At 40.4% G+C, this 27487-nt stretch overlaps 2 protein-coding genes across 4 annotated transcripts in view; both read left to right on the top strand.

Moving 5' to 3' along the window:
• The window catches only part of LOC104947661 (serine/threonine-protein phosphatase 2A 55 kDa regulatory subunit B alpha isoform-like), a 15187-nt gene extending 3084 nt beyond the window's left edge, over positions 1 to 12103 (top strand). Inside the window, exons 3-6 of the mRNA XM_010773720.1 lie at positions 1381 to 1478; positions 2254 to 2419; positions 3192 to 3308; positions 12072 to 12103. Coding sequence (XP_010772022.1) covers positions 1381 to 1478; positions 2254 to 2419; positions 3192 to 3308; positions 12072 to 12103 — 413 coding nt within the window. The remainder of the gene's footprint in view (positions 1 to 1380; positions 1479 to 2253; positions 2420 to 3191; positions 3309 to 12071) is intronic.
• On the top strand, positions 7137 to 27487 carry gsna (gelsolin a). Of its 3 annotated transcripts, XM_010773704.1 has the most exons (17): positions 7137 to 7259; positions 13501 to 13655; positions 15139 to 15339; positions 16192 to 16346; positions 16699 to 16860; positions 17030 to 17179; positions 17257 to 17346; positions 17899 to 18031; positions 18366 to 18670; positions 18986 to 19119; positions 19246 to 19336; positions 21676 to 21846; positions 23442 to 23616; positions 24847 to 24968; positions 25113 to 25190; positions 25286 to 25346; positions 26739 to 27487. In XM_010773704.1, the coding sequence occupies exons 3-17, from the start codon at positions 15147 to 15149 to the stop codon at positions 26906 to 26908; spliced, it is 2190 nt and encodes a 729-aa protein (XP_010772006.1). In that variant the 5' UTR covers positions 7137 to 7259; positions 13501 to 13655; positions 15139 to 15146; the 3' UTR covers positions 26909 to 27487. The 3 variants fall into 3 exon arrangements, with proteins under 3 accessions (XP_010772006.1, XP_010772005.1, XP_010772004.1); XM_010773703.1 differs by lacking the exon at positions 13501 to 13655 and having other exon boundaries at positions 15142 to 15339; XM_010773702.1 differs by lacking the exon at positions 13501 to 13655.

The raw sequence follows: 27487 nt of genomic DNA, 5'->3' as shown, positions 1-27487 counted from the left end.
GTCAAGGCATGAATAATTTTCCCTTCTGTCTCGATGCAAACTAAACTGTAGAATTAGCTCAGTGCTACACTGTTCATGGTATAAGGTATTTAACTGTGAATGTAAGCTTAAACATGTATTTAACTAGCCTGTGCTTTGTTGGATAATGGTGCATTGCATTACACCTTGTAGCTAAGAGAGGTGTGGCTGTTATTTTGCCTACTCATATTAGAGTAAATGGAGTAAACAAATAGATGTACATTTTAAGCAATACAACTCAAAAGCATCACAAACAACTATTCTTGTTGTTCTGTGTATTGCTAGTAACTGCAACAAATAATCATACTTAATGCGCCTTTTGATAGAATATGTCTTAAGAATATAATATTTCTCTTAATTTTTGTATTTGATGTTTCATTGAGCCAATAATAGAAATTGTCAGGTTATGCAGCTTATTGTCTTGTGTCATACGATTTCCATCCCTAAAACATTTCTATTGAATCACAGCATAGTAAATAACACTAAGGATGGCCTATAGCTTGAATCTAAAGAATGGCAACACTTCACTGTAACACCGTAAAGGTACATCTGTTCAGTTCATGATGTTCTGCAGCAGTCTGGCATGTTTCAACCCTTTGACACATTCCAACAGTGGAGTGACAGAAAAACTGCACATTATCCTCGGCCTACATCCTGGCTTCCTGATTCATGCAGCATTCATAGATAGTAACGTCCATTAGCCATTAATATATAATGCACTCATAGCAATGCAGTTAGTTCTCTACTGTTGCTGTTTTTCCATATCTGATGGGCGTTCTTCCGTATTTTATAGGGCAAGTTGTTGAAGTACTAGAAAACGAACAATAATGGATAATGAGATAGTTGCTGCCCTAATAGAAAACTGATTTTCAAGTATATATTAATTTAAGTAGCCTAGTTGAAATACATGACCCCCTACTTTTGGCCCCGGGGGACACAACATGCACAAAGACCTCCTAGCACGACCTTTTGCTGCATTGTCTTTCTGCTCCAGTGGCTACCAAAGGGTTAAGTCAGTGTGTTTGAGCGAGTTGGAGTTTATAAAGCAACACACTACTGTGCTAGGGGTGGACGTGTAATGCTGTATAAGTGAGGGATGGGGGGTGAAAAGGAGGGAGAATCTAGGTTACTAATAATTTTCCGTCTGCTCTGACATCCTTGTGCATCTCTGGCCTGCACTCTCATGCACTCTGACTCCAGCACGTATACATCCAGGGTTAGCTAGGATTAACAGAGTGCTTCCTCTTTCTCGTTTCTATTCGTAATGTTATGTCTGTGCACCGAGAAATATGCTATATGTATAAATAGAACATTTCTACATGGGCAAGTTTCTGATGTTTGTGTGTTTTGTTTTTTTTGCAGCGGACATCATATCCACAGTTGAGTTTAACCACACAGGGGAGCTGCTAGCCACAGGAGACAAGGGTGGGCGTGTCGTCATTTTCCAGCAGGAAATAGAGGTACATTGCAACTTTGTTTTATTCCCACACAATATTCATTTTAGAGAGTGTCACCCCCTGAACTCAATTACTCTATTAGAAACAGGACTATTCTGGAAGCGGCTTTGTATCAAGGATTAATAGTAGTGCAGTGACGGCAAATTTTGTAGGCCGACATTGGTTTCTCAACTAAAAGCAATGGGAACTTTAAATAAGATCTGTGGCAAACACATTTCTATGATTCTTGATATGTGATACACATTTAGTTCAGCAGGGTAATCTTCCCATAGTAACACCACTTTAGTAGTAATAAACTAAAATTAGGCTATAAACAAAATACATCACGGTCACATGACTGCGACCACTAAGATACAGTCGTACGCCATGTTCGGCGTGATATTGAATAGTTTATTTTGTCACTTGTTAGCATACCCCCTTTTTTTTAAAGAAATGATAAAGCTCCAAATTGTGGCATTTGCTGACGTATTTTATGGCGTAGGATAAAAAGGGAACGTTTCGTAGGCTTTTATTAAGGCATCTAATCAAAAACTTAAAGTTTTAAAAATCCTTTCCAGGTTTAGGACTCATTTGTTGTACTTTAAGGATTACATTTAAACTAGTGTTATGCTTTATGTCTGAAAATAGCTGTCACTTCTCAATTAAAAGACAGACAAGAATTTGATTGAAACTCAACAAATGTATAAATATAAAAAAGGCCATCACTTGCATGTTCTTTTCTAACCTCTGTTCTTTTTGTTTATCCTTGTCTGATGTTTTTTGCTCTGCTGCCGGGCAGAATAAGAATCTGCCTCAGTTCCGGAGCGAATACAACGTTTACAGCACTTTCCAGAGCCATGAGCCCGAGTTTGACTACTTGAAGAGTTTGGAAATAGAGGAGAAGATCAACAAAATTCGCTGGCTTCCTCAGAAGAATGCTGCTCAGTTCCTGTTGTCGACTAACGGTGAGTGGAGTCAAAAGCAACCGGTTACTTTAATATTCTATACAAAAAAGGTGACATTAGAACACTTTTTAACCAATAACTAAAAACAGCCCGGTCAACTCTCCCGTCTCCGGCCATTCTGCTGCTGTTGTTGTAGTAGTAGGGCTGTGCAATTAATCGTCATTTAATCTCGATTAAAATTTTGGCTTGCAACAATTACGAAAACAACGTAATCGAAATAAAAAGATTATTTTTTATTAAAAAAAAGAAAATGTTTAATTGTGTTTAAACATTTTTTATTGGTTTTTCAGTTGAATTATACTTAAAGTTCAGGTTAATCAACTGTTAAAAACATACTGTTCAAATTTTTTTTTCTCAAAGTAAATAGATCATCGTTTTTAATAATCGTGATATCAATTATTGACCAAAATAATCGTGATTAAGATTTTTGCCATAATCGCACAGCCCCATGTTGTAGTGTCTTTGTCCAATTAGGATATAGGGTGCCACAGTGACGCGTCCTAAAACCCGGAAGTAAGTTAGCATTTTACCAGTTCCGGTTCCTTCGCCAAAAAGCAGTGCAATTTCTCCATAGGATTTTGGAAAATAGCTCGAAATAAGGTGTGTGGTTGACACACATTGAAGAGACAGATCACGGACAGTTTACTTCCGGGTTTTAGGACGCGTCACTGTGGCACTCTATGGTATACCCCTTAATCTATGTATGACTCGAACATCATGTAAAACGGAAAAGCTTAATTATAATTGACACGATTACTTTTCTTTTTGACAGATAAGACAATCAAGTTGTGGAAAATCAGTGAGCGGGACAAGAGACCAGAGGGCTACAACCTCAAAGAGGAGGATGGACGCTACAAAGACCCCAACTCCATCACGTCACTGCGGGTCAGTTCAGGCACAACCTCAGTGTTACTCTGACAGACCAGTGTTGAAACGAGTCTCTACACATTTATTAGTTTATAGTTTTTTACTTGGTTTATTGAGAGAGCAGTGCTGCCCAGTTTAGTAGGTTTCTTTTTGTGAGTTAAAACACTCCAATGACCTGCCCTGTGGTTAGGATTGCATATTGTTTACTTTTTTACGATACCGATACCACTGAACGATACCGATACTCAACCGATACATATCGTGATACTTTCATGTTGCATAAGGGAAACATTGAATCATCCCGGAATTACTCCCATGAAGCGCTTTATGATATAGTTAACGTGTCAAATGAATATTAAATTCAATTGTGGGACTTGGACCTTTTTAGTACTGAACAAACAATGAAAAACACGTTATCTATGAAGAAAACACATTCTGCAATATCATCTATAACAACCATCAGGCGTGAATAACACATCTTGTCAATGCAAAAAGAAAATGGCACCGGTATAATCAATATTCAACCTGAGATTCGATTGACCAGAGAACACATAACGGATCATGAGATCTCTGCATCATTAAAATCAACATTTGCCTGATCAGCGTTTCCGTCAGGGGGGCGTCTTGTCGTCATTTGACGCAATTCAGCTCAGGATGCCCTGAACTCGAGCCGAGGGCGTCCAAAAATATTAATAATTCTAGAGAAGATCGAGAGTTTTTATCGCTTGAAATAACGAAAAGGACAAGGACATCCCTCTGTTGGAGGGGCAAAGGATTCTGGTGGGATTCTTTTCGGAGTATTGAAGATCGTTTCCCCGGCATCGTTGGTGCCTGCTACAGGACAACATGGAACGTGCGCGATTTAGACGCGATGAGCGAGGGGGGTTTTAGTGGCGCACGCGCGTGAGCTACGAGCGCCAGAGCCTCGCAAAACTGAGGCTCCGTGGTAAACTGTAGTAACATGAAGAGCCGTTTGGGAGCCGAAACAGCCGGCGCTTTAAGAGAGCCGAGCCAAATGATCCGGCTCACTAACGTGAAAAGACAGTATCTATAAGGGACTGCTCAAGTCAAAATTCAAGCACCCCCCTTTTCGGGGTGGATGCCCTCTCAGCCCTGGCCTGGCGGAAACACTGTGCCTGATGAAAGAAAACAAATCCCATCACAGTTCAGTTTTTTTTTCTTTTTTTTTCATATCTGCTCTCTGGATCCAAACGGGCCCTTTCACAGCGTAGGATATCACCTGCTGAACTGAACACTCTCTCGCTTGGCACGTTGCTTCCCTGAACACAAAGGTACTTGGNCACACCAAAAAGAGCCGGAACTAAAATTAGTTCATCAGAACCTTTTTTACCCCCTTTTCAGTCCCTGCTAGAGAGCAGGGACTTTCGTGGGAGAAAAAGCCTTTTTCTCCCACGAAAGTCCCTGCTCTCTAGCAGGGACTGAAAAGGGGGTAAAAAAGGTTCTGATGAACTAATTTTAGTTCCGGCTCTTTTTGGTGTGAACGCGACATTTCGGAACTATATCAGAACTAAAGTGGGAAAAGTACTGCGGTGTGAACGCGCCTATTGTGTTCTTTGTAACCAAATATCTCTCAGAGGGGCGTGGGGAGTGGCTCCTTATTTTCATCTAAAGTAACAGACAGAGAATCAGCACTTTTGAAACAGGGCTGAAACAGAGGGGATTATGGGATGCTGCAATGATCTGTTTGGTGTTTCAGACAAACACTTTAGAGACATGTTTCATATCTGAGACCTATAATATATTGATGGAAAACAATATAATAGGGGACCTTTAAAACTATTGGGCCACCAGTCGGGGTTCGTGGGAAAACATGTTTCCTTGTGATTTGGTTGATCTGTCCACCTCATGTCCCCCGTCTCCAGTGTCCTGCTCTGCCTGTTGAGGCTGGACTTCCTGTCAGGCTGAATGCAGCTTCTGTTACTGTCCGAAACAGCACGGCACAAAAACAAGACTTTTTTGTTGCGATGTTTTCATCCATGACTGGAGCCTTTCAATGTGTGCAGCTGCTAAATTTAGAAAGTTGACGAGACAATGCACATCAGAGACACTCATTTGTTTTTATAGCATCTGTTAATGCAGGGCAACATGTGTTTTCCATGAATCTGTTGTCAACATATTGTCACCAAAGACAGAACATAATTGTTTCTATTGCCCTAATAGAACATATTATCGTATTATATCATTATATTGTCAATCACTTTACAACTGCGTCGTTACCATAGCATACATTCATTATGTTTAATGTTATCAAAAGAAGGAAAAAGAGGAAAAGTGAGACTATGTTTTACATTATTTAAATCAATTGTCATGCTAAGTTATGTAAGCTTATAATGCTACATGGTCTCATAATTGTCCAGTAAGTATGTCAGTAAAGATGAACACAAATGACCCACTGTTACTGTCACTGTGTCTTTTGTCCACCAGAGGGCAACCAAGATTTGAAAATGTGGGTTTACAGTAAGATACAGGTCATTATGTTAATGGCGCCCTATTGTGCTCATTTTCAGGTTTCATATTTGTATTTTGTTCCTCTACCGCGACATGTTTACATGCTTTAGTTTTCAAAAAGCTCTTTACTGTTCACATGCGGCCTGTGCTGCAGCACCTCTTTGAAACCAGAGCCTGATTCGTTAGCTGGCTGTCTCTGTTGTGATTGATCAACCGCTTAGAGTTTTCACGACAATAGGAGCTAGCCAATAGCAGCTTAAGTGTTACATGATGTCATTATGTCACGGAAGGAGCCCAATTAAAAGGGTGAAAATAACTTTATGCTACTTTCTGTAATGTTGGCCAACACCAGTCGGTGTCCTCAATGACTGCGGGCAGGGCTCCTACATTTTCAGACATCTTAATACAAATAAATGATATTCTTAGGGGGAGTAGTGTCACAGAAGGCCGATCAACAAGACAGACAAAATAAAAAGTTCAACAGGGTAAAAAGCCTAAGATTTCATAGCATTTTGACATGGACATCTGATTTCTCTTTTATCCTTTATGTGTATTGATGGAATTGTACGATACAAACTAATAAATTATGTCAGGGGCTGTGTTTGCTAACACTATAGTGCACTCTGCCTGAGTTAATCACATAAATGAACAATGGAAAAGATGGAATATTAACAGGATGAAAACATAACTTGCTCCAGTGTTTCCTTTACAATTGAACACCTGCAGTAGTCACCACCTATAGCTAGCACCTCTACTTAATAGATAAAGTACGCTTTTTCAAAAAAAAACATGTAAATCTTACACACCAAGGAGTGCCTTTGTACCTTTGACCCTAAGTTGAAAAACAATGATTATGCACATTCTCCATTACAGTAAGTGTGTTAACCACACTGTAAAGAAGGAACAAGGTGTGCCCAGTCAGCATCTGTCGTTTAGTGGGTGCAGTAATCTTCTATGCATCAGTAGTACACCAGGTAGGGGCAGTGTTGGGCAAAGATGTACTCTGTTGAAAACCGGAAGTGCAGACCCGTCTGACAACCCCTGCAAAAAAAATCAAAATCAAATATTTTTCAATTGTTTTATTGGGTAATGGTTTGGCATCACTAGAGCAAAAGGAAGTTGAGTGAATGTATAACCTATTAACATATGTCGAAAAAACCATGGACTCTGTAATCCGATTCAAAGAGCAAAACCCTCACCTTTATGACGGATGAAGTAAAGTCATTGCAGACAAGCTTATTATTCATAGTCTCGATAGATTGCTGGACAAAAATGATTTATTTAGATTGATAAAGTCACACGTGTGCATGTACAGTATGGGCCGCCCCTCTACAGCGGGCGGTGCAGGGGAGGGTCATAACGGGGAGTGTCCCGGGCCAGAGGCATAAACAGCAGCTCATCGCTCCGCAGTCCGCCGACTCGACGCCTCTCTGCTCCCGCTGCAGCTAGAAGCGCTCACCGCGGCTCTCTCAGGTCCAAACCGATCACAATCCACACTTTTCAGGTACGTTTAAGCCCTCTTACTTCCACGAAACTATATACCCTGTTAAGCACAGATTGCAGGACGCTGATTTAATGCCTTGATTACAGCATTATAAAACCGTTAATTTCCACGTAGGCCGGAACAAAGATTTGAGAGGGGGAAGGAAAGGGAGTACATTACTTCATTTTGGCTTTACAAAGGGTTTACTTTAACATGTTTGTCAAGCCCACTTAAAGTAGTGTAAACCCTGCTTTTATTGTTAAAAGTGCAATGCAGTTGCCTCCATATATGGACAGCAGTGGAAAACCTGGATGATGATTACAAATGTTGAGTGGGCTTTAACTGCACATTCTTCCTGAAAGTGACGTCACCTTGCCATGACGGTGAACCCAAAGCAACATAAACATGTTATTATGCTGCATTACATGACAAAAAGTCACTTGTTTGAGCTTCTGAGTATAAAACCTGTGAAGTTTCCTCAGCAGCTGTTTGCTCATCTTTATTTAAGGATAGCTGTGGTTGCCATAGAAACCCACCACCAAATAGAGGAACTGAGGAAATTAATCATAGCATCCTGCAACATGTGGTTATACGTGCGTCAGACAGTGTAGACTAGTGTATGTGTGAGAGATAAAGACAGAGTTTTGTCAGCCAATCAGGAAGCGCTGTGTCGGATCAGCTGGACAGAGATTTGGGGATCCTGAACACAAGACTCTAATAACAGCTGTTTGCATCGTTCTGTCTAAGATTGCAGGACAGCTGGATGGTGTGGATGTTTGTATGTGGATATATTCTCCATATTCAAGTGTAGGTCTTGAATCAGGTTAAAAACTATAAAAAAAAACACAGAGACACTGTTTTTGATCTCACCAAAAGGTTTCTAGCAGATATTTGTTTTCATCCACTGGCAACACACATCTAAATTTAGTGTCCTTTCCTCCCATCACAGCGTCATTAGCTTTAAGTATTTTACTGTAAACAGATGTTATATTTACATCTCTTGACAAGCATCCTCTCGTGGTTTTGCACTCATATTAACTGCCCGCTCTCAGTAGCAATGGGCTAACGGTCCCTAACCCTAACCCTCCCGATTATCGCGGGAGACTCCCGATTTCATTGCCCTCTCCCGGTTTCCTCCCGGGGTCATATTTCTCCCGATTTCTGACTAAATCCGATTTACTCAGGACTGTTTCCACTCGGACTTTAATACATTGTTTAGTTTCAATGGTAGCGCGTCTCTTTAGTAGCGCGTGCAACTGACATTCTGAGAGGGTGAGGCAGTTAGTCACAGAAAACAGAACAATAATCAACAACTCTACCCTCTGCTCACTCCCAAGGTTGGCAAGTATGAGCTAGCATGACAAACAAACCCTTCCCTAGGAAGTCGGTGGGAATGTGTCCTTACACGCTCAGTAAAAATTGATTTGGTGATTTGGAGTTCAGAACATTTCCAGTTTAAAAATGGGGAACCTATATCATACTATATGTACCATTGTTCTAGCATTTACATTACTGTATTTCAACGTAAAGCACATCCTAACTTTGTAATGACAGATTTTTCGAACAATGGAGGCAGCCGTTCCCTTACGTTACCCGCAAAGTTTCAGTAAACCTAACCTAACCTAACCATATCTGTTAAGCATTGGGGTGGCAACCAGAAAATGCTCATATGAATAATATGAAGGAAACAGCTACATGATTGTTGGGTGGGGCATTCACAAATCTCAAATATTTCTTTCTTCAAGCCTTAAAGTGACATGCAGGGATTTTCCTGAAAATCAATGTTAACTCATACACAAATGACCCCTTACATCATCACTAATGACCCACTGGAAGTGTGTATCTGTATTTGCAGAGACCCAGCAGCCTTCTGACTGGATTTTCTTTATTCAATTTCATTCTACTCTGTCTGGGTCGTTTCTCAGTGTCAAAGTCTGAACAAAGCTTGGCAACCAGGTGCCAGATCGTAAGCATCAATCTAAGAGGAAACTATGACAGACACCGCCGTGACCAAAAAAACGCAAAATAGTGGGGCAAAACAGCCAAATAATACAAACTGTTTATTATCTCTTTTAAACTTCAGGACAATAATCTGCTTAGAAAGCTGAGGGTGAAGCTAGGTTTCTTTTTCAGAAACAAGTCCTGTTTCTCGCTTGAGGCCAGGAAAAGGCTATTCTCTGTGACCTTTTTACCTGTGCTGGACTATGGTGATCTGGTTTATATGAATGCACCTGCCTATTACCTGAACAAGTTAGATGCTGCTTATCACAGTGCACTGAGATTTGTTACAAATTGCAAAGCACTTACTCATCACTGTACCCTGTATGCCAGGGCAGGTTTGCCATCACTTAATGTACGGAGGCTCAGTCACTGGTACATGTTCATCTACAAAGCCATGTTGGGTAAACTACCATCTTATATCTGCTCTCTGATCACACAGAGAGTTGCAGGTAGCTATTGCCTGAGATCTCATGATGTGGTTACATGTGCCAAGTGCTAGGACTGACTTAGGGAAAAAAGCTTTTATGAGCGCAGCTCCTCTTGCTTGGAACCGTCTGCAAAAAGAATGGAAACTGAGCAATTTGGTTCCACTGCCTGTTTTTAAAGCTCGGATAGATGCAATGCAATCTGATACTGTTGGTACCTGTAAATGTCGTTAGGTATGCAAAATCTTAAAATGTCCTTTTTTTTTCTGTTTTCTGTTTTTCTGTCTTGATGTGTAACCTACTGCAGCCGGTCTCCCTTGAAAAAGAAATTGATGATCTCAATGTGATTCACCTGGTTAAATAAAGGTTTGAAATGAAATGAAATGATGTAAGGAAATATTAAAGGCAAATCGGCTCTCTGACGTTTCTCCCTCCTCTATAAATGAACTCTATATCTTTTATTAGGTCGATTATATTCCCTTTATCATCAATGAACGTTTTTTCAAAGCAGTAGAGTGAAATCCAGATTTGTTAGCGCCTTTAATATCCTCTAATTTAGAGCGCAACTTTCAAAATCTCTTTTAAAACAACATTAGAAGAGAAGAAGTTAGCAACAGAGAACATAACTTGTTCAAAAAGTATTTGAAAGACAAAGCATTTCAGCATTTCCCCATTGATTTCTTTATGTTCCATATTGATGTACAAAAGGGCCACACCTCTGAAATAAAACACACATGGTATCTTCTAGCTGCTTTGCAATCTAGGCCATTTGAGTGTACATGCTATGATTAATTCTGCAATAAAACTGGTTTGAGATAGATGGTTCCCTCTCATATCCTTTAATAACCATCCATATATGAGCTTGGTTATTTACTCCTAGTCATAAACAGCCATTTTGATTGTCTTTGTCTTACACTGTGCAAACAGAGGAGAGGGAAGCGGAGTGAGATCAGTTCAGATCTGCAGGACAGCTGCTCCCTGCAGAGAGGAGAAAATGAGTCATCGAGAATCCTTTCTGAAAGAGGAATTCCTTATTTTTATTTTTACCCAGAAACTTAGATTAAAAACTATTATGGTCTTGTTTTTGAAGTTGGACACCAGCAGACAAATCACATGAGACGAAATAATAAATAATCTGACTCCACTTGTGCTTTCTGCACAGAGGATCGAGTTCTGAGGCCTCAAGGGGAAGGCAGACACAAAAGAAAGGCTGGTAAATATGGGGGAGGGGGCCACATAGCTGAGGTTGGAATGACAGACACACTCTATGATTATTTGGAGGCAAGGGCGGGGTGCAAAGAGCCTGCAGCGGGGGTGCAAAAACTCGATTAATCCCTCCGGCTCTGCAGAGCGGGCCTGCAGACACCATATGTTTTTCCCAGCACGCCTGAAGAGAAGCACTCTCCAACAGTCATGTGACCTGTTCTATTTTGGCTTAAGCTGCGTGCGTGTTGAGTCAAACCACCCCTCCCTGAGTCACTTAATCCAACGGGGAACTAGCAAAAACATAGTTTAAGTCAGCTTCTTATTCGTACATTTTTTAGATCTAATTCTCTAACCTTCTCCCACATTCTTGTAAGATTTATTTTTGTTCTGCACCTTTTGTCACAGCTGTTATCACATTTTGTAATACTGGCTTTGAGTTTTCAAAAGTCTGAGGTGAATCAGACGCTCAGTATCCCTTCTGATGTGACATGCAGTATCAAAGTGTGGGAGAAAACAGCTCTGATGTGAGGCGACAGATGAAACCTTTCTCTCCGTTACAGGGGAAGATCACAGTCAAAGGCAGTCAAACTTCTATAGAAACTAAAAAGCCTTCAGAAGAAGAAGGTATCATTTCGGTAAAATGAGTATGTGTTGGCCGCTGTTGAAGTAAGAGACATGAATGGGTACATTTGTCATGAAATGTAAACCAGTAGCCTTTAATATCCCCTAATGCCTTAGTTTCTTCCCCTCAGCTACCGGCCTCTTAAACAAGGCCCGGCCCCCCCACTGACACTTACCTCAGCCACAACGTAATCTCTAAATGCATTACATTAATGCACACAATGTTCAATAATGCTTACTGCACATATTCTTATTTCATATTTTATATTCTATAATTCATTACATTCTATTTTGCTGTAAATTACTGATTTATTTGTATTGCTATTTAACTATATTTTATTACAGTGTCCTTAAAGATTTTTTGTTTTATATTCGATTTTTTGTTTTATATGGAAATTCTTTGTTTTATATTTTATGTATGCACCACGACATAAAGTCAAATTCCTCGTATGTGTGAACCTACCTGGCAATAAACCCGTTTCTGATTCTGATATGTTGCCTTCAGGGACTTGGTATCCAATTAAACTTCATGCCTGTAATAATGACGATCCCCAAGCTCGGCTCACATTTTGCCCACAAGCTGTTTTCATATCTCTGGGTGTGTCACTTTAAGTTAATGAATGGCTGTATATCATCTAAAGCAGAAATTGTTTATTTATTACCAGTTTTTTGGAAACATAAATCATAAAATGTTATTGTATTCTTCTGTTTTGTTCCCTGCTGCTTTTAGGAAGTAGCAGTGTGTCCTATTTCTGCTCTTTTGTTTTGTATGCTAAGCTAGGCTAATTAGTTCCTCGTTGTAGCTCTTTGGTAACCAACAAATTAGTGATATCAATCTTCTCATGGGACTATCTGGGGATAAAAGTATTTTTCTACAAACTTGAGCTGTTCCTCTAACTTAATAACGATAACTGGGCGCCTTGTAGCAGACATCTGTGCCGAGATATCATGAATCAGTTCCACTAAATGACAGACTTTTTATCTTATTAAATATCAGTCCACTTTGTGCAATCACTGGATGGAAGACATCCACAGGAACTTTCTTTGATTGCTCTTTGATAAACACGTCTCTTGTAAAAAAAAACTGCAATGCATGGTCTAATATGTCGGGATATGCCGATATTATTCAGGTTAGGAGCATTATTTGACATAAATACAGTGCTTTTGTAATGTCCATATACATTGGGGTTTTCAATACAGTTTGTGAAATGTGGTCTCTTGTCTGTTATGGTTACCTCCTTACAATTATCCAACCGTTTTCAAGGGTGGGTTTGAGATATTATTGCCCTAAAGCCATTCCCACATTTTTGGTTGAAAAGGAGAAACATGCCTACTTTTAAACACTATGAAAGACTTGGAAACCAACAGATTTTTGTGTACGCTCAAATAATGCGAAAGACCTTTTGGAGACAGCGGTTGAAGGACTGAAAGAAGGAGTCTGTTTGTGCATCTGTCCACCACAGTACCCTATTTTGACGGAATATTGGTGGAATCTAATTTTCATAAGACATTAAATTACTTTAGAGCCACTGTAGGAAAATGTCACATCTTCCGTCAATAATGTTCCCAGTGAAATCGCCCAGAAGTCTCACAACACAGGCGCTCAGTGTCATGGAAGTTCAGACGGCTCCTGACCTGGTATGACTCCAGGTTAACCCGCCGTTTTGGCTACTATTCCTGTGTTGTTGTCTACATAATTGCAATTTTTATAAAGGAATTAGTCAAATGTTTCATTATCAGACGCCTGAATATATTCCTTCCTTTCCTTACAATGTCAGATATATCCAAATAAGCCACATGTGCTGACACCAGGATAAAAACCTCTAAAGTTAACTGAAAATGGTTCTTTTCCACAATCATCCACTTTACTTTTCCATGCTGAAACATTCCTTCAAAGTTCTGCTCAGAGCGTCTGGCTGTTACATAAAAGGAGAGCAGAAACAGGGGAAATAGGAACCCCAAAATTGTTGGTCTTGTTACTTGAATTTGGATCCACTTTCCACTTCCAGGATCACGATCAGATTCCTGCCGTGCTTGTGGGCAGACTGCCGCCTAAAAGAATGGGAGATTCTTGTTAGTCGTGCAAATTGAGGGGCAGCGTTCCTGTGGAAAACTACATTCTGTGTTCATTTTGAACTACATGACCTCCAGTTTTATTCTTTTGGTAAGTATCTGCACCTGGACAGGTTTTTAAGGTGGACACTGAGGCCTTGAATGTCGTATAAGAACATAATTGGATTAAATTAGCAAGATAAAGTAGAAACGCACCATAAAAGCTCAAAGGAGTCCTTTTCAGAGAGGTCAGGCTCTAAATTGAGAACAGAGCTCGATTCAGAGAGGCGTTTGCGCTCTCTCTGCAAGTTAAAGGCACTTTGTAAGTTAGAGTTTATTGTTAAAGAATGAAATTATTGTATCGTTAAAGAGTAATCTAATAAGTACATGTACATTTTTAAAACTTTGCCAAACCACTGAAACTTCCTTTGGGATGCCGTTTTTAATAAAAGGGGCCTATTCTGCTCATTTTCAGGTTCTTATTTGTATTTTGTTCCTCTACTGTGACATGTCTCCATACTTTAATGTTCAAAAAGCTCTTTGTTTTTCTCATACTGCCTGTGCTGCAGCACCTCTTTTAACCCTCTGTCTGAAACCAGAGTCCAGGCTGCTCTGATTGGTTAGCTGTCTGGGTCGGTTGTGATAGGTCAACCGCTTTGAGATGTACCGCCCCTTAGCTTCACGTACAGTTTGTTGTGAAGCACTAACCAATAGAAACGTGCGTGTTACATAGTGACTTTGTGATTTTAGCCTTTACAGACCAATTACATGCACAAAAACCTGTAACACACTACAGGAGAGGGAAAACCCCATAAAGAATAATAGGACCCCTTTAAGAAAATATATACATAAACAATTTAAGACTGTGCAGCATCAAAAGCAGAAACTTAAATATAATCGGTCCTTTGAATTTGTGAAACATGTCCAACAGAATCAGCTGATTACATCGTTGTTCATTCATTAACTGTGGTTCTGGTTCCTGCTCAACTCCCGACTGAAGTGTATGGTATGTGTGTGCATGGATTCAGGAGGTGTTCGGACTGGGATGAGACAGCTGTCGGACTGCTGAAGAGTCTATTAGGGCTTTACTGTATATACTATGAGACCTTAGAGACATGGATAAAAAAACGAAATCAAGATTACGGTGATAGCAGATTTATTTTTCTTATCTCCAACCCCATGTACTGTTTTGTGATTGCATGCTTGAAGTAAAAACAGAGCAGAAATGTCGAGTTGTATACATATTTTCCAATATACTGTATACATATATTTTCACACACAGATTTCTTTTGCCAGTTATGACTACGCCTGAGTCAGAATTTCCTCTTCCTGCTCACATGAGGAAACACCCTGGTCGGTGACTCACCCTGCTGTACCATTAATATCTAACTATAACCATAAACTTTATCGTTGTATCCATTGCAACACCTCAGCCTTAAAAGGGAGTGGCTTTCCAAAACAGACATCTCACACATAGGGTTTTTTCTAGTCTTACTTATAAAAGGTTATTTTCTATGGCTCTTATCTCTGCAGTATTTGACCGCTGCATGTTGAGGAGAGTGTAGAAGCTAAATCTGAGCGGTGTGATTTCCCAGCAGGCAACATGGTAGAGCACCCAGAGTTCGATCGCGCCGGGAAGAATGCGGGCCTCCAGGTGTGGAGGGTGGAGAACTTCAACCTGGTTCCCGTTCCCGAAAAGCTGTACGGGGGATTTTACACCGGAGACGCCTACCTCCTCCTCAACACCATCAAGCAACGCTCCGGGACTCTGCAGTACGACCTGCACTTCTGGCTGGGTGAGAACAGGAAGACAGATATTATGATCAGAGAGAAATAAGCAGAAGGGAATATCCACTTTTAAAATATGTTCATTTATTATCCAGGAGTGGACATTAGCTTATTGTTTTCTCTTGTCCCCTTAGGATATCCGTAGAAAACGTTTCTACAGATACAACACATTGAAAGAAAAAATGAACTCAATTATTTAAGCATTTCTAAATTCCCTATCAGACCATTTGTTCTGCTCTGTGGATGAGAAGCGAAAAGCCTTCTGTCCTTACATTTGTAAATAACAGATGACACTGTACGTCAACAGGCAGATCTGTGTTCACTGCTGCTGTTGTGTTTTATGTTTCTGCTGCGTCTCATCCTGCTTGATTTGATCAGCATCTGAAACTGTGACAGGCCTTATTTCCTGGAACAGATGTGCGCTGTGATTGTACTTGAAAGGCTTACATGGCAAACACTTTGTCAACGATCTCAAACCTAATGTAGTGCACATGATGTTTTCATTTCAGTACAAGGCTTTTTTTCTAGACCATTAGCACACACACACAAATACTCAGAGGTTGAAGAAGTACTCAAATGTGTTGGGGTACTAAAGTAGCTGAGTCGTGCCTTTTTTATATTGATTTCATGTCTTTTTTGTCAATTGGACTGATCATTACAAAGCTTTTATCAACAAACAGGATGTGATGTAACCCACCCCGATGCTGCTGAACGCAAACACCTTTGTTGCATGTATAAATATGTGACTCATTTGGAGAAGGACCTCATCAAACACAAAATTAGACTATGGGTAGAGTTACAGTATGAGTGCTGAGATAACATGGTTAATATAGAAAACATCTGTTGTTCCTCTGGTGCAGGTGACTCCTGCACCCAGGATGAGAGCGGCTCGGCGGCCATCTTTACGGTCCAAATGGACGACGCCCTGAAGGGGTCGCCCATCCAGTACCGCGAGGTGCAGGGACACGAGTCCAAAACCTTTCTTGGCTACTTCAAGTCTGGACTCAAATACATGGTAACGTCATGTTGATAGTTTTTGCTTTTGTTTTAAACCTACGAACGTGTAGGATACACTCTTCTCTGATACCATTATTTTGTTAATCTATAAACAATTCTTACATTTTTATTTGTTTTGTTAAGGTAGTATGAACTTTTATTAATTGTAATAATTTTAGATAATTATTCTATAAACAAAATATTGTCACTTTACCTTTTACACATGGTTTACACCTATATATATATATTGTTTTGATATATTTTTTAATTTGCCATTACTGTATCATTAATATTACTTTGGTATTATGTTAATGGTCCTCTTTTCTAAAAGGCTGGTATTTTCTCTTGAAAATACATCTCTTACCTTTCAGAAAGGGGGCGCGGCTTCTGGGTTCAAGCACGTGGTCACGAACGAGATGGTCATGCAGCGGGTGCTCCAGGTCAAAGGCCGCCGTGTCGTCCGGGCAACCGAGGTGGCGGTCAGCTGGGACAGCTTCAACCAGGGAGACTGCTTCATCCTGGACCTCGGGGCTGTGAGTCACTCTGAAGCAAATCATTATTAAATATAATTACTGGACTGAGAGTAGACATACAGTGCATTGCCAACATGTTGTGTTGAGCAAATAGAAGCAAAGCATTATGGGTATTCTTTATTCTGGTTCCACTTTATTGACCTTCCTTGCATCTGCTCCTCTTCTGCAGGAGATCTACCAGTGGTGCGGCTCCCAGAGCAACCGCTTCGAGAAGCTGAAGGCCACGCAGGTCGCCAAGGGTATCCGTGACAACGAGCGCAATGGGAGGGCCCGGGTCTACGTATGTGATGAGGGGGTGGAGAAGGAGAAGATGTTGGAGGTGAGAAGAGCGAATCATGAGAAAATATACAGTATAAAAGCTGAGTTCTGTGTTAAACTGCCCGCTGCCGTCCTCAGGTGTTGGGGCCCAAACCAGAGCTGCCTCCAGGAGCCTCTGATGACATCAAGGCCGACGCTTCAAACAGGAAGAGGGCCAAACTCTACAAGGTGACCCCCCCCCCGAACACACACGCTATCTCTTTTCCTTTAATATATTGTGAAGGGCTTATTCTTTTCCGTTTCAATTTAAAATGCAACTCTGTGAATCTTACTTTTAATTAAAAAAGAAACACAATAAATAACATCGGGAGGAAATACTTTTACGTTGCAGGATAATTAAAATGTTCTCCGCTGTTTGTACAGATATAGTGATTGTGCACAAATAAAATAAAACAGTTATACAAAACAACGGAAAATCTAATGTTAAAGTTTGATTGAAAGCAAATCACCATTTATTGTCTTTTGTTTTTACTAAAGCACCCTTAGTTTGCAGTTTGTACGTATTCAATTATCAAGTCCTTATTGCAGCAAGAAGACGCCAATTTGTACCATTAACTACAGTATAGTGAACAGGGAGCAGGAAACAAAAAGTTAATCAAATACACATTTCCTTGATTCTGATTCTTAACCAATCTTGATTTCAAATTCTGGGTACTTTCAGTGAGAAATTAAAAGCCAACACCGATAACCACCTCTCTTGTTCCACCCCTCTTCCTGCAGGTGTCCAATGCCAGCGGAGGGATGACCATCGCCCTGGTGGCAGCAGAGAACCCTTTCGCTCAGAGTGCGCTGGAGTCCGGAGACTGCTTCATTCTGGACCACGGCTCTAACGGCAAGATCTTCGTCTGGAAAGGTGAGGGCAGGAGGCTGCACTGGCATCCCCTTATATTTGTTTATATAAACCCTTTCTACTAATATATCAATAACCTCAAGAAGAATACAAAGAGTCATTTGATATTCAGACAACACTCTAATTAGCTTTCTTGCTAAGCGTTAGGTAATAAGATTGGTACCACTATCCTGCCTGGAAGCTAACTATTAAGCTAGTCAGGAGACTGTTGGCTAGTCTAGTCATATGAGTCACATCCACAGTTAGATCATCATGCAAATCAGAAAGTATTCTTGATGACGGTCAGTATGTTTAAGTTTGATATCCTTGTCACTGCCATCTTTTCTCTTCCTCCCAGGCAAAGACGCCAACATGGACGAGCGAAAGGAGGCCATGAAAGCAGCGGACGAGTTCATCAAGAAGATGGGTTACCCCAAACACACTCAGGTGCAGATCCTGCCAGAGATGGGTGAGACGCCGCTCTTCAAGCAGTTCTTCAAGAACTGGAGGGACAGGGACCAGACGGAGGGCCTGGGCGTCGGCTACATCGCCAACAGCATTGCCAGGATCGAGAAGGTGGACTTCGACGAAGCCAGTCTGCACGACTCTCCCGCCATGGCCGCCCAGCACGGCATGGTGGACAACGGTGACGGAGAGAAAAAGGTGAGAGGGCGGAGGGTCTGTTATACCTTGTACTGCCGTAATGACCGTTGAAACCATTGCCCGCTTAGATACTTAACCCCAGTTTTCTTCCGATGGCATGAAACGAAGCTGTGTGAATGTTAGCTTCCTTTAGAAGATGGCACCTTGTATGGCAGCCTCTCTGAATATATGTGTGAATGGGTAAAAACGGACTTATTTGTAAAAGCACTTTAAGAAGTCGTAAAGACTGGAGAAGCACTTTACAAATGCAGTCCATTTACCATGAAGTACATTTGATACAAATGTAATTGTCCCTAAACTTGTTTTTCTTGACAGATCTGGCGTATTGAGGGGTCTGACAAGGCGGAAGTGGACCCGGCCACACACGGGCAGTTCTACGGAGGAGACAGCTACATCATCCTCTATAACTACAGCTTCGGAGGACGGCAGGGAAACATCATCTACATGTGGTGAGAATAAGAGAGATGCTAGTTTACTTAAAGCTGAAAAAGGCAAGATCTTACTGTAGATTTAACCTTGACTGTAGCTCAGGCTGTGCCTCATTGTTCTCAGTGTAATGATGAAATGTCTCTCAGGCTGGGAGCAGACTCCAGTACGGATGAAATCGGGACCTGTGCGATCCTCGGGTCCCAGCTGGACGAGGAGCTGGGCGGTGGTCCTGTGCAGGTGAAACACAATGTTCCTTTAGTGGCTTTACGTTTACATGAGCTCATATTCATTTATATAACGACGTATTGGGGCCATTGAAGGTTTAATTAAATATGGAGCTAGGGGTAGGGTGTAATTTTCCGAGACAATGTCAGAGAAATACAATCGTAAATGTACATTATAAAATCTGACATGTTCCCTCTGATTAATGGGGCACATTTAGAAGAGAGTACTGAAAACCAAATGAGATTATAATGGGATACACATTTGTGCGGGTTCTAATGAGAGATGTTCTCAACGAAATTGCAATTCGTCAGGAATACTTTTTTCCAACCCATTTTGTGTAGGACTTATTGCTAAAGTAGAATACTAGTCTTACAAAAAAAAATGTATCTTGTAATTTTCTGACTTTATTCTATGGAACGTTTCATTTCTTTTGGTACAACCCTCTTTTTATTAACTACAATGGCCCTACAAAGCTGTTCCTCATGTTATTAAAGTCTCTGCTGTTCTCTGGCTTAGTGAGCTCAGTCCCTTCATCTCTCACCTTTACATCCTGAACTGTTTCTCTCCCTGATGGTTTCCTCTTTGCTGCTGCTTCTGTCCTCCTTGGTTTCCCACCTTTTCTGTGTCATCAGGTTGTTGGTGCTCCTATAACCACTCAGGTATTTTTGCTTCCCTTCCCTGCTCCTCTCATACTCTCACAATGACTCAACACTTAGTCCAGAGCCAGTGACAGTTGAAGCTTCTTTTCTCACCTTACAGAAAATATGAATATTTTGATTTTGAGGGCTTTTGTTTCATTTTTAGGGCTCTTTTAAGACCTGATTAATGGGATTTTGAGTTCAATTAGATTAACAGTAAATCCATCTCGGTCAAACACAAACAGGACATTCCAATGTGGATGTTAGTGGGAGTTTACCATCCTCTGCTGTCGCCAAATGACAGCCCTGTTTACAAACTCTGCTCCGACCTGGTGTTAGATCATGAGATAACTTGTATAATAGAATATAGTATGGAAATAACTGTGGAAATAATCTGTACGCTTTGAATGAGTCCTGGCTCTGTCCTCATGTGAGTCTTCCTTCATTCATTCCTGTGTTCACACTTCAGTCCTTTACTTTGCATGCACAACTTCCTGTTCCTGTTCCGTGTGTCTGTGTGTGTCTGTGTGTGTGTGTGTGTGTGTGTGTGTGTGTGTGTGTGTGTGTGTGTGTGTGTGTGTGTGTGAAGACTGAACGGTGGATAAAATTCACTTTATTTGCCTCGTTTAGATTGATGAAGCCACATATTTTGCTTTAGCTAAGCTTTTGATTGTATTATTTTACAGAATAATTCTTGATCCTTTAAGATCAAGTGTGTGATTCCATACAGTGTGGAAACATCTGCACACGTCACATTTGTCAAATTATCTAACAACTGTCTTGCACACGTCTTGGCACTTTTGTATGAACAGTTTTTCAATGTTTACTTTAGTGCACCTGTACAGGTCTGGGTATCGCTGCATGTTTATTTTATACTAACACTGATACAGTACCTGAGTTTAAGACCCCATGTGAACTATGTTGAATGTCTTGTGTCTTTCTAGCAAAACATCAAACGACAAAACTTAAAAGAAGCAAAACAAATGTCCCTGAATATAAAATTAGCTTATCAACAGAAAGTTAACTAAGTTTGATTCAGTTAAATGTAATTGAATTCACTTTTAAATGTAATTGAATTGGGAGGGGTGCTAGTGAATTAATTTCAGTTTTCCGCACTCGCCTCGTTGCGGGGAAATTATACAGATGACTAGTCCGCCCCTGAAAATGTCTATGCAAACGTGATTATTAATAATATATATTCTTTTATTATTATAAAAAAAAAAAAAATTTTCCTTTTTTTTTTTATCATCTCGCGACCCCCACTCGGGGTCTCGCGACCCCCACTTTGGGAACCCCTGCCTTAGAGGATGCTCAAAGGGTTGCGACTTCTGAGAGTGTTTTGGACGTGTACGGCTGTGTATGACAATATGTAAACCCAATAATGATTATTTATCTTTTCTCTCAGGGTTAGCATACTTAGATGTAATGACAGGTTTAGGAAGAGCTGATAAATATTATGTGTTCAGCTGCAGACCAAAGGAACTCAAAATAAATAGAAATTAGACCTAACCTGCGTCATCTCTCTCAACATCTTGTGGCTCAGATTAATGCCGCCCTCTAGTGTTTGGAGTCGGGATTGCAGCAAACATGTTTTAACAACGAGATAGGATCACATCACCTTGAGAGATATCCTATTGTCCCAATGGGTGAGGTGTTTTAATGTAAAATCAATCCTATCATCCCTGAGTGTTAAGTTTGTGTTTTGTGTCCCAGGTGAGGGTGTTGCAGGGGAAAGAGCCGGCCCACCTGATGAGTCTGTTTGGAGGACAGCCCATGGTGGTCTATAAGGGAGGAACGTCCAGAGACGAAGGTCAGTCGGCACCCGCAGACACTCGCCTCTTCCAGGTGCGCTCCAACTCTGCAGGACACACCAGAGCTGTGGAGGTAAGAGAGAGCTTACGTCATATCACTTTACCATTATATTCTATCATTTTCTCAGTGATAACAAATAACGAAAACTACCAAAACAAACTTAAATCTTGTGTGTGTAGTTCAACTCTGATATATATTTTCCTTCTGTGCCCTAGAGCTCCGTTGTTGTCCAAAAACTGCTAAAAACAAATCAATCATTATAATGAACAAACACACTGTGCCCACTGGAGCACCAAATGTGTATTAATCCACAGCCGAAGATAGTCCCAAACAAATGGGTTTGCTTAAAAATCAGCTCTTTCATGAAGTTAATGATTTTTCTGTATATAAAATGTTACTCTGTATTTGTTCAGTTGTAACACTTGGGCTGAAAACGGAGTGCTACAGACAGGGTTAATGATTTTGGTGTTAGCATAGCATTTATTATTAGTTAGGATCAATTATAAATGTAAGGCCATCCTTTCTTCTCTAATGCTTCATGCCTTATAATAAGCCATTGAGGATTTTTCTATTTATCCTTTCTTATTAAAAATGCTTAATGATGTGTTCAAAGGTTGTTGGCTGCAGAAGACTTCCCTTGATTCTACAAATGAATTGAACTTCAGTAGTAGAATTCTGTATATAATCTTTCTTACCATTTACCAGGACTACACGATACTGTAATAGACATACAGACAGTTTTTATTTAGGCAAATATACATTTTTTCAAACTGTCCATTAATACTTCTTTCCTGAATTTGCGTAATACTGGACCATTTTAATATCTATTGCATTAAAATAGTTTTATTTTGTTGGGGTTGTGGATTTTGCACCATGTAGAACACATGTGTCAAACTCAAGGCCCGGGGGCCAAATCAGGTCCGTGGTGGATTTATTTTCGGCCCTCAGGATAATTTCTAATCACTATTAGATCTGGCCCGCCGGTATATTGCACGCACACCTTCACTCAATCCTGAGGGTTTCCTCAGCTCAGAGCCTGAGCCCAAACATTGATGACCTTGCACCCAAGATGAGATGCCAAGTATCTGAGCTAGCATCACAGAGCAGCACACTGAGTTTAATGGATGTTTCCTTCTGCACGTTTTCTCTCACGACAACAGGGCATGTTTGTTTTTTTCTTTGAGGGAAATAGTTTTTTTGAAGCTGTTTTTGGCCTGTGGGAAAATGTAATCATAAGAAATGACTCTGGAAAAGCTGCAGATAGAGCCATAAGAAATGAATGCAACTGATTATTTAATGTTTCATGTTGTTTTTATAGGCAATCATTTAAGCTTTGTTAGTTCCAGGTTTAATATGTGCAATAAGTTCATTTCAATAAGTTCTGCAATAAACATTGAACCAGTCCGGCCCTTGACTAGTACACATTTTTTTATTTTGGCCCACTTGTATTTGAGTTTGACACCCCTGATGTAGAAGAACCTATTGAAGCTTTAATGTACAAAACAGTAAGGTCTGGTTGCTGCCTAATTCACACCAGTATTGCTCGCAATTGCTCTTTTGACTATTTTACTATATTTTAACTACACTGTGAACCCTGGCAGTTTGAAATATAATCATTAGAGTTTAAGTAGCACATATTAACTTATAACATCTCTGCTTCCATGCAGCTTGACGTGGCGTCATCCAACCTGAACTCCAACGATGTCTTTGTCCTGGTGACCCCCGGAGGCTGCTTCATGTGGGGGGGCGTGGGTGCCAGCGACACGGAGAAGCAGGGAGCCCAGAAGTTGTGTGACATCCTGGGGGTGTCCACCTCCGAGCTGTCTGAGGGAGGAGAGAGTGGTGAGGAAACCTGATGAACGCTGTTCAGTCAAACTGTAACCCAGCAGCAGTTAGCTAGCTACAAACTGTGCTCAAGCTGTTAAAATAGCACTTCAATGTGAAGCTAAATAGTTTTCTTTTTGTATCTGTGGTAAAGAAGGAGCTTGTGATCATCAATATTAAAACAAAGCAGACCTGATTGCATCAGCCCTTTAGATGTTTTCAGTGATCTTGCGATTTGCTCTCAAAGCTCAAGAAGAAACTGAAGTCTCTGCTCACGATTTCAAATAGAAAATCTCAGGCTAAAACAAAACAGAGTCAATTTTTTATAAACAACCTGCTTTTAAAGACTGGCTTCAGTCGATGGCTGTGAAGACAACAAACCAGAAATTCCTTCAACATTTTATTTCTTCAAGCTTTAGTTTATAACCGTTATTATTCTAATTGCACCCAGTATGAAGAAACGTTTGGTTTGTCAAACTAACTACATGTTAACTTTGTAACTTTTGACCAGTGTGATTCACTTTTTACGTGTATTTTCAAATCAACAATGGACCAAATAATTAGTTAGTCTCCCCTAATGTGGACAAAATATATAATAACGCAGCTTTAATGACATAGTTTGATATTTTTGGGATATATGCTTATCTGCTTTCTTGCTAAGAGTTGGATGTGAAGATGTATAATGCTGTCATGAAAGCCTGCTAAATGAAAAGTTACCATTAGTTAGCTTATAAATGGTCAAGCAGATGCTCAAAAAATACAATGTGTTCTTTTTACCCTTTACAATGTTAAGTGAAGAGAGACAACTTGTTTATGTGCGAGGTTTAGAGGTGACATTTTCCTAACCCTTTGACTTAGCAAGGCTAGCTTTTTCATCCTGGTTTACTGTCCATATGCAAAGCTAAGCTAAAAAACATCTGAGCTGTAGCTTTATATTGAACTGTGTAATGTAAATAGGGATGGTTCCAAATATATATATATATATATAATAATAATACATTTGATTTATATAGCACACTTTAAAGACAAACGTCATCTCAAGGTGCTTCACAAAGCTATAAGGAAAAATAAGTAAAAAGATATCTAAAGGAGCATATTGGATAAAATATGACAATATAAAAAATAAAAGGTAAAGAGCATAAAAGGTTTAAAAAAATATATAAGTTAATAAGCCCTTTAACTGCTGAAATGTTTATTTGAGAGCATAAAAAACTATAATAACCTGAAGTGTGTCCGTCTTCTTTACAGATGAGTTCTGGGAGGCTCTGGGAGGAAAGGCAGAATATCGCACTTCTACCAGACTCAAGGACAAGATGGACGCTCACCCACCCAGACTCTTCGCCTGCTCCAACAAGACTGGAAACTTCATCGTAAGCTAAACAACTAAAAGACTCCTTTAATCAACAACAACTTGCCTTTCCAGAATAAATGTCTCAGTTACTTTGGAAAATCCACTGAACAGTTTTTACAAAATGAATGATTGAACATCGTACACATCCTTCTCTTCGACTCAGATTGAGGAGGTACCCGGGGAGATGACCCAAGAGGACCTCGCCCCCGATGATGTCATGATCCTGGACTCCTGGGACCAGGTAAAGAAACCAGAGCATTCACAGTCTAAGACATAAATGAACAGCAGTCACCACGATGTAAGGCACCAATGTGTTTAAAACCTTCCTTTTTGTAGGTGTTTGTCTGGATCGGAAATGAGGCCCAAGAGGAGGAGAAGACTGAAGCCATGAAGTCTGGTAAGGACATCTGGGAAAAAGCTCCACATTATGTTATTAAGATATATTTACTTCTGTGGAGATTAAATCATTTAGACTTGTGAAAAAGTAGGAGAAAAAGGTAAATGCCACATAAACTTGGCTCCATGTATACACATTTCAAAATAATTCTTTGCCATCCTAAACTGACTTTTTTGAGAATGTTTAAAGGTCCCATGTCATGCTTTTCCGTTTATTACCCGTCCCCTTGTGTGTTATGTAGCTTTGTATGCATGCAAACGGTCTGCAGAGTCACAAACCCTCAAAGTACACCCTGTACCGAGTAAAACTGTAACACAGAAAAGACCTGTCTATGCTGCCCCAGAAGGCCTCGTTGGAGATTTCTCTTTCTTCCTGGTCAAAGTGACCTAACGACGACCAAATGGACCAATTGGTGGTGTTCCCCACACACNTTTGTGTGTGTGTGTGTGTGTGTGTGTGTGTGTGAGTGTGTGTGTGTGTGTGTGTGTGCTCAGGCTGAGTTCCGACACCAGTAATATAGCTCACACTGTCCGCTTCAGCAGCGAGCCCCGCAACGTCCCGCCAACACGGCACCCATACCCCACGCAGCATTCTCATCCGTTTGTCATTACTGGTGTCATTTTCTGGTTGCTAACAAACGCCATTGTAACACATAATCACTGATGTTCCGCTGTAACGGTGGTGGACTCATCAGAACATAGTGGGCGAGCTGACCAATCAGAGCTCATAGGGAGGGGGCCCAAGGGGGGGGCAAGAGCTCTAACAAGCCATTTAGGACAGAGTGAATACACATACTATACAGAGATGCTGTATGAGAAACCAATGTGATTTTGAAACATTTAACAATGTAAATCTATTCTAGTAGACCTCAACAATGGAATTATGATCAGTAGAAATGGCCATGTCATTGGACCTTTAAGGAGTATTGAGATTTTGTTATACCAATTAAAAAAAACACATTTAACATTTCAATTGAGAACATCAGGAACATTTCACATTGCACTACAAGCCCAAAACAAAACTACATACAGAAGCCCTGTAAGGCAGTGAAACAAATATTCTGAATAATCTTCACTCCTGTGTTTGACTTGACAAAAGATGGTCAAAAAGTTTTGTTCAGAGATTTTAGGCAAAGTTGAGATTTAGTTTTATATGGATTAAGAGAACTGTTTGTCTCACTTGCATTGTAGGGCTTCCGTAGAAACAAAAGTAATTTAATCTTATTTCGACTTATTAAATATAAACATTTCAAACATAGTACATTACATAATCAAAAGGTATTCAAAGTGACTTACCTCATACTGGACATCACTGATCAGTTTGCATGTCTTTTTTCTGCTCTGCATTTCAAATGCCATGACGCTTAGTAAAGAATCTCCTCTTCCTCCTCAGCGGGCCAATATATTGAGACAGATCCGGCCAACAGAGACCCCCGGACGCCCATCGTCAAGATCAAGCAGGGCTTCGAGCCACCCACCTTCAGCGGCTGGTTCCTGGGCTGGGACCACGAGTACTGGGCCAGCGACCCCCTGGAGCGCGCCATGGCTGAACTCGCCCTGTGAGACACCCCCCCCAATCAGCCCTGACCTTCAACTCCGCTGCTCCCCCGCAAGCACTAAGCAATCAGAAGACTGTTAGCCGCCAATACGCCCAGATGTCTTTACCTTTTATAGTGTTTGTGAGCAACACAGGTTGTTTCACTTTTTCTCAACAGATAGCAATAGAGCTTTAACAGACACACAGGCTTCCTTTAGGATTTGCACTAAAAATTGCTTTATTGAAGCCAATTTTTTTTTTATATACGAGGACTTTTAGACCTGGTCACTAGTGAAATGTAATGCAAACAAATCAGAAACTCACCGCAGAAAGCAATACAGCCGATGCCTTAATACTCTTTTCCTGTAGTTTACAGTCAACCTGATGTTTTACAAAAGGTACTTTTCTAGTTGAAAGTTGCCTTTATAGATATTGCACCTTTATTTATTGTTTTTAAATGTCCCAGGAAAGCTTGTGTGATGCTGCAACTATAAAAAGGGAAACCAACGCTTTGCTGCTTTTCAAACCAGTCACGTCTTCTGTGAATCTTTCTAAGGTTTCCCTAAGCCTTGTCATCATTTCAATAAAACCAGATTAAACGTGAA

Source organism: Notothenia coriiceps, unplaced genomic scaffold, assembly GCF_000735185.1.
Source record: "Notothenia coriiceps isolate Sejong01 unplaced genomic scaffold, NC01 NC01_scaffold00012899, whole genome shotgun sequence".
NCBI lineage: Eukaryota > Metazoa > Chordata > Actinopteri > Perciformes > Nototheniidae > Notothenia > Notothenia coriiceps.
Note: the sequence above shows the minus strand (reverse complement) of the source record. Positions and strands in the feature narration are given on the sequence as shown.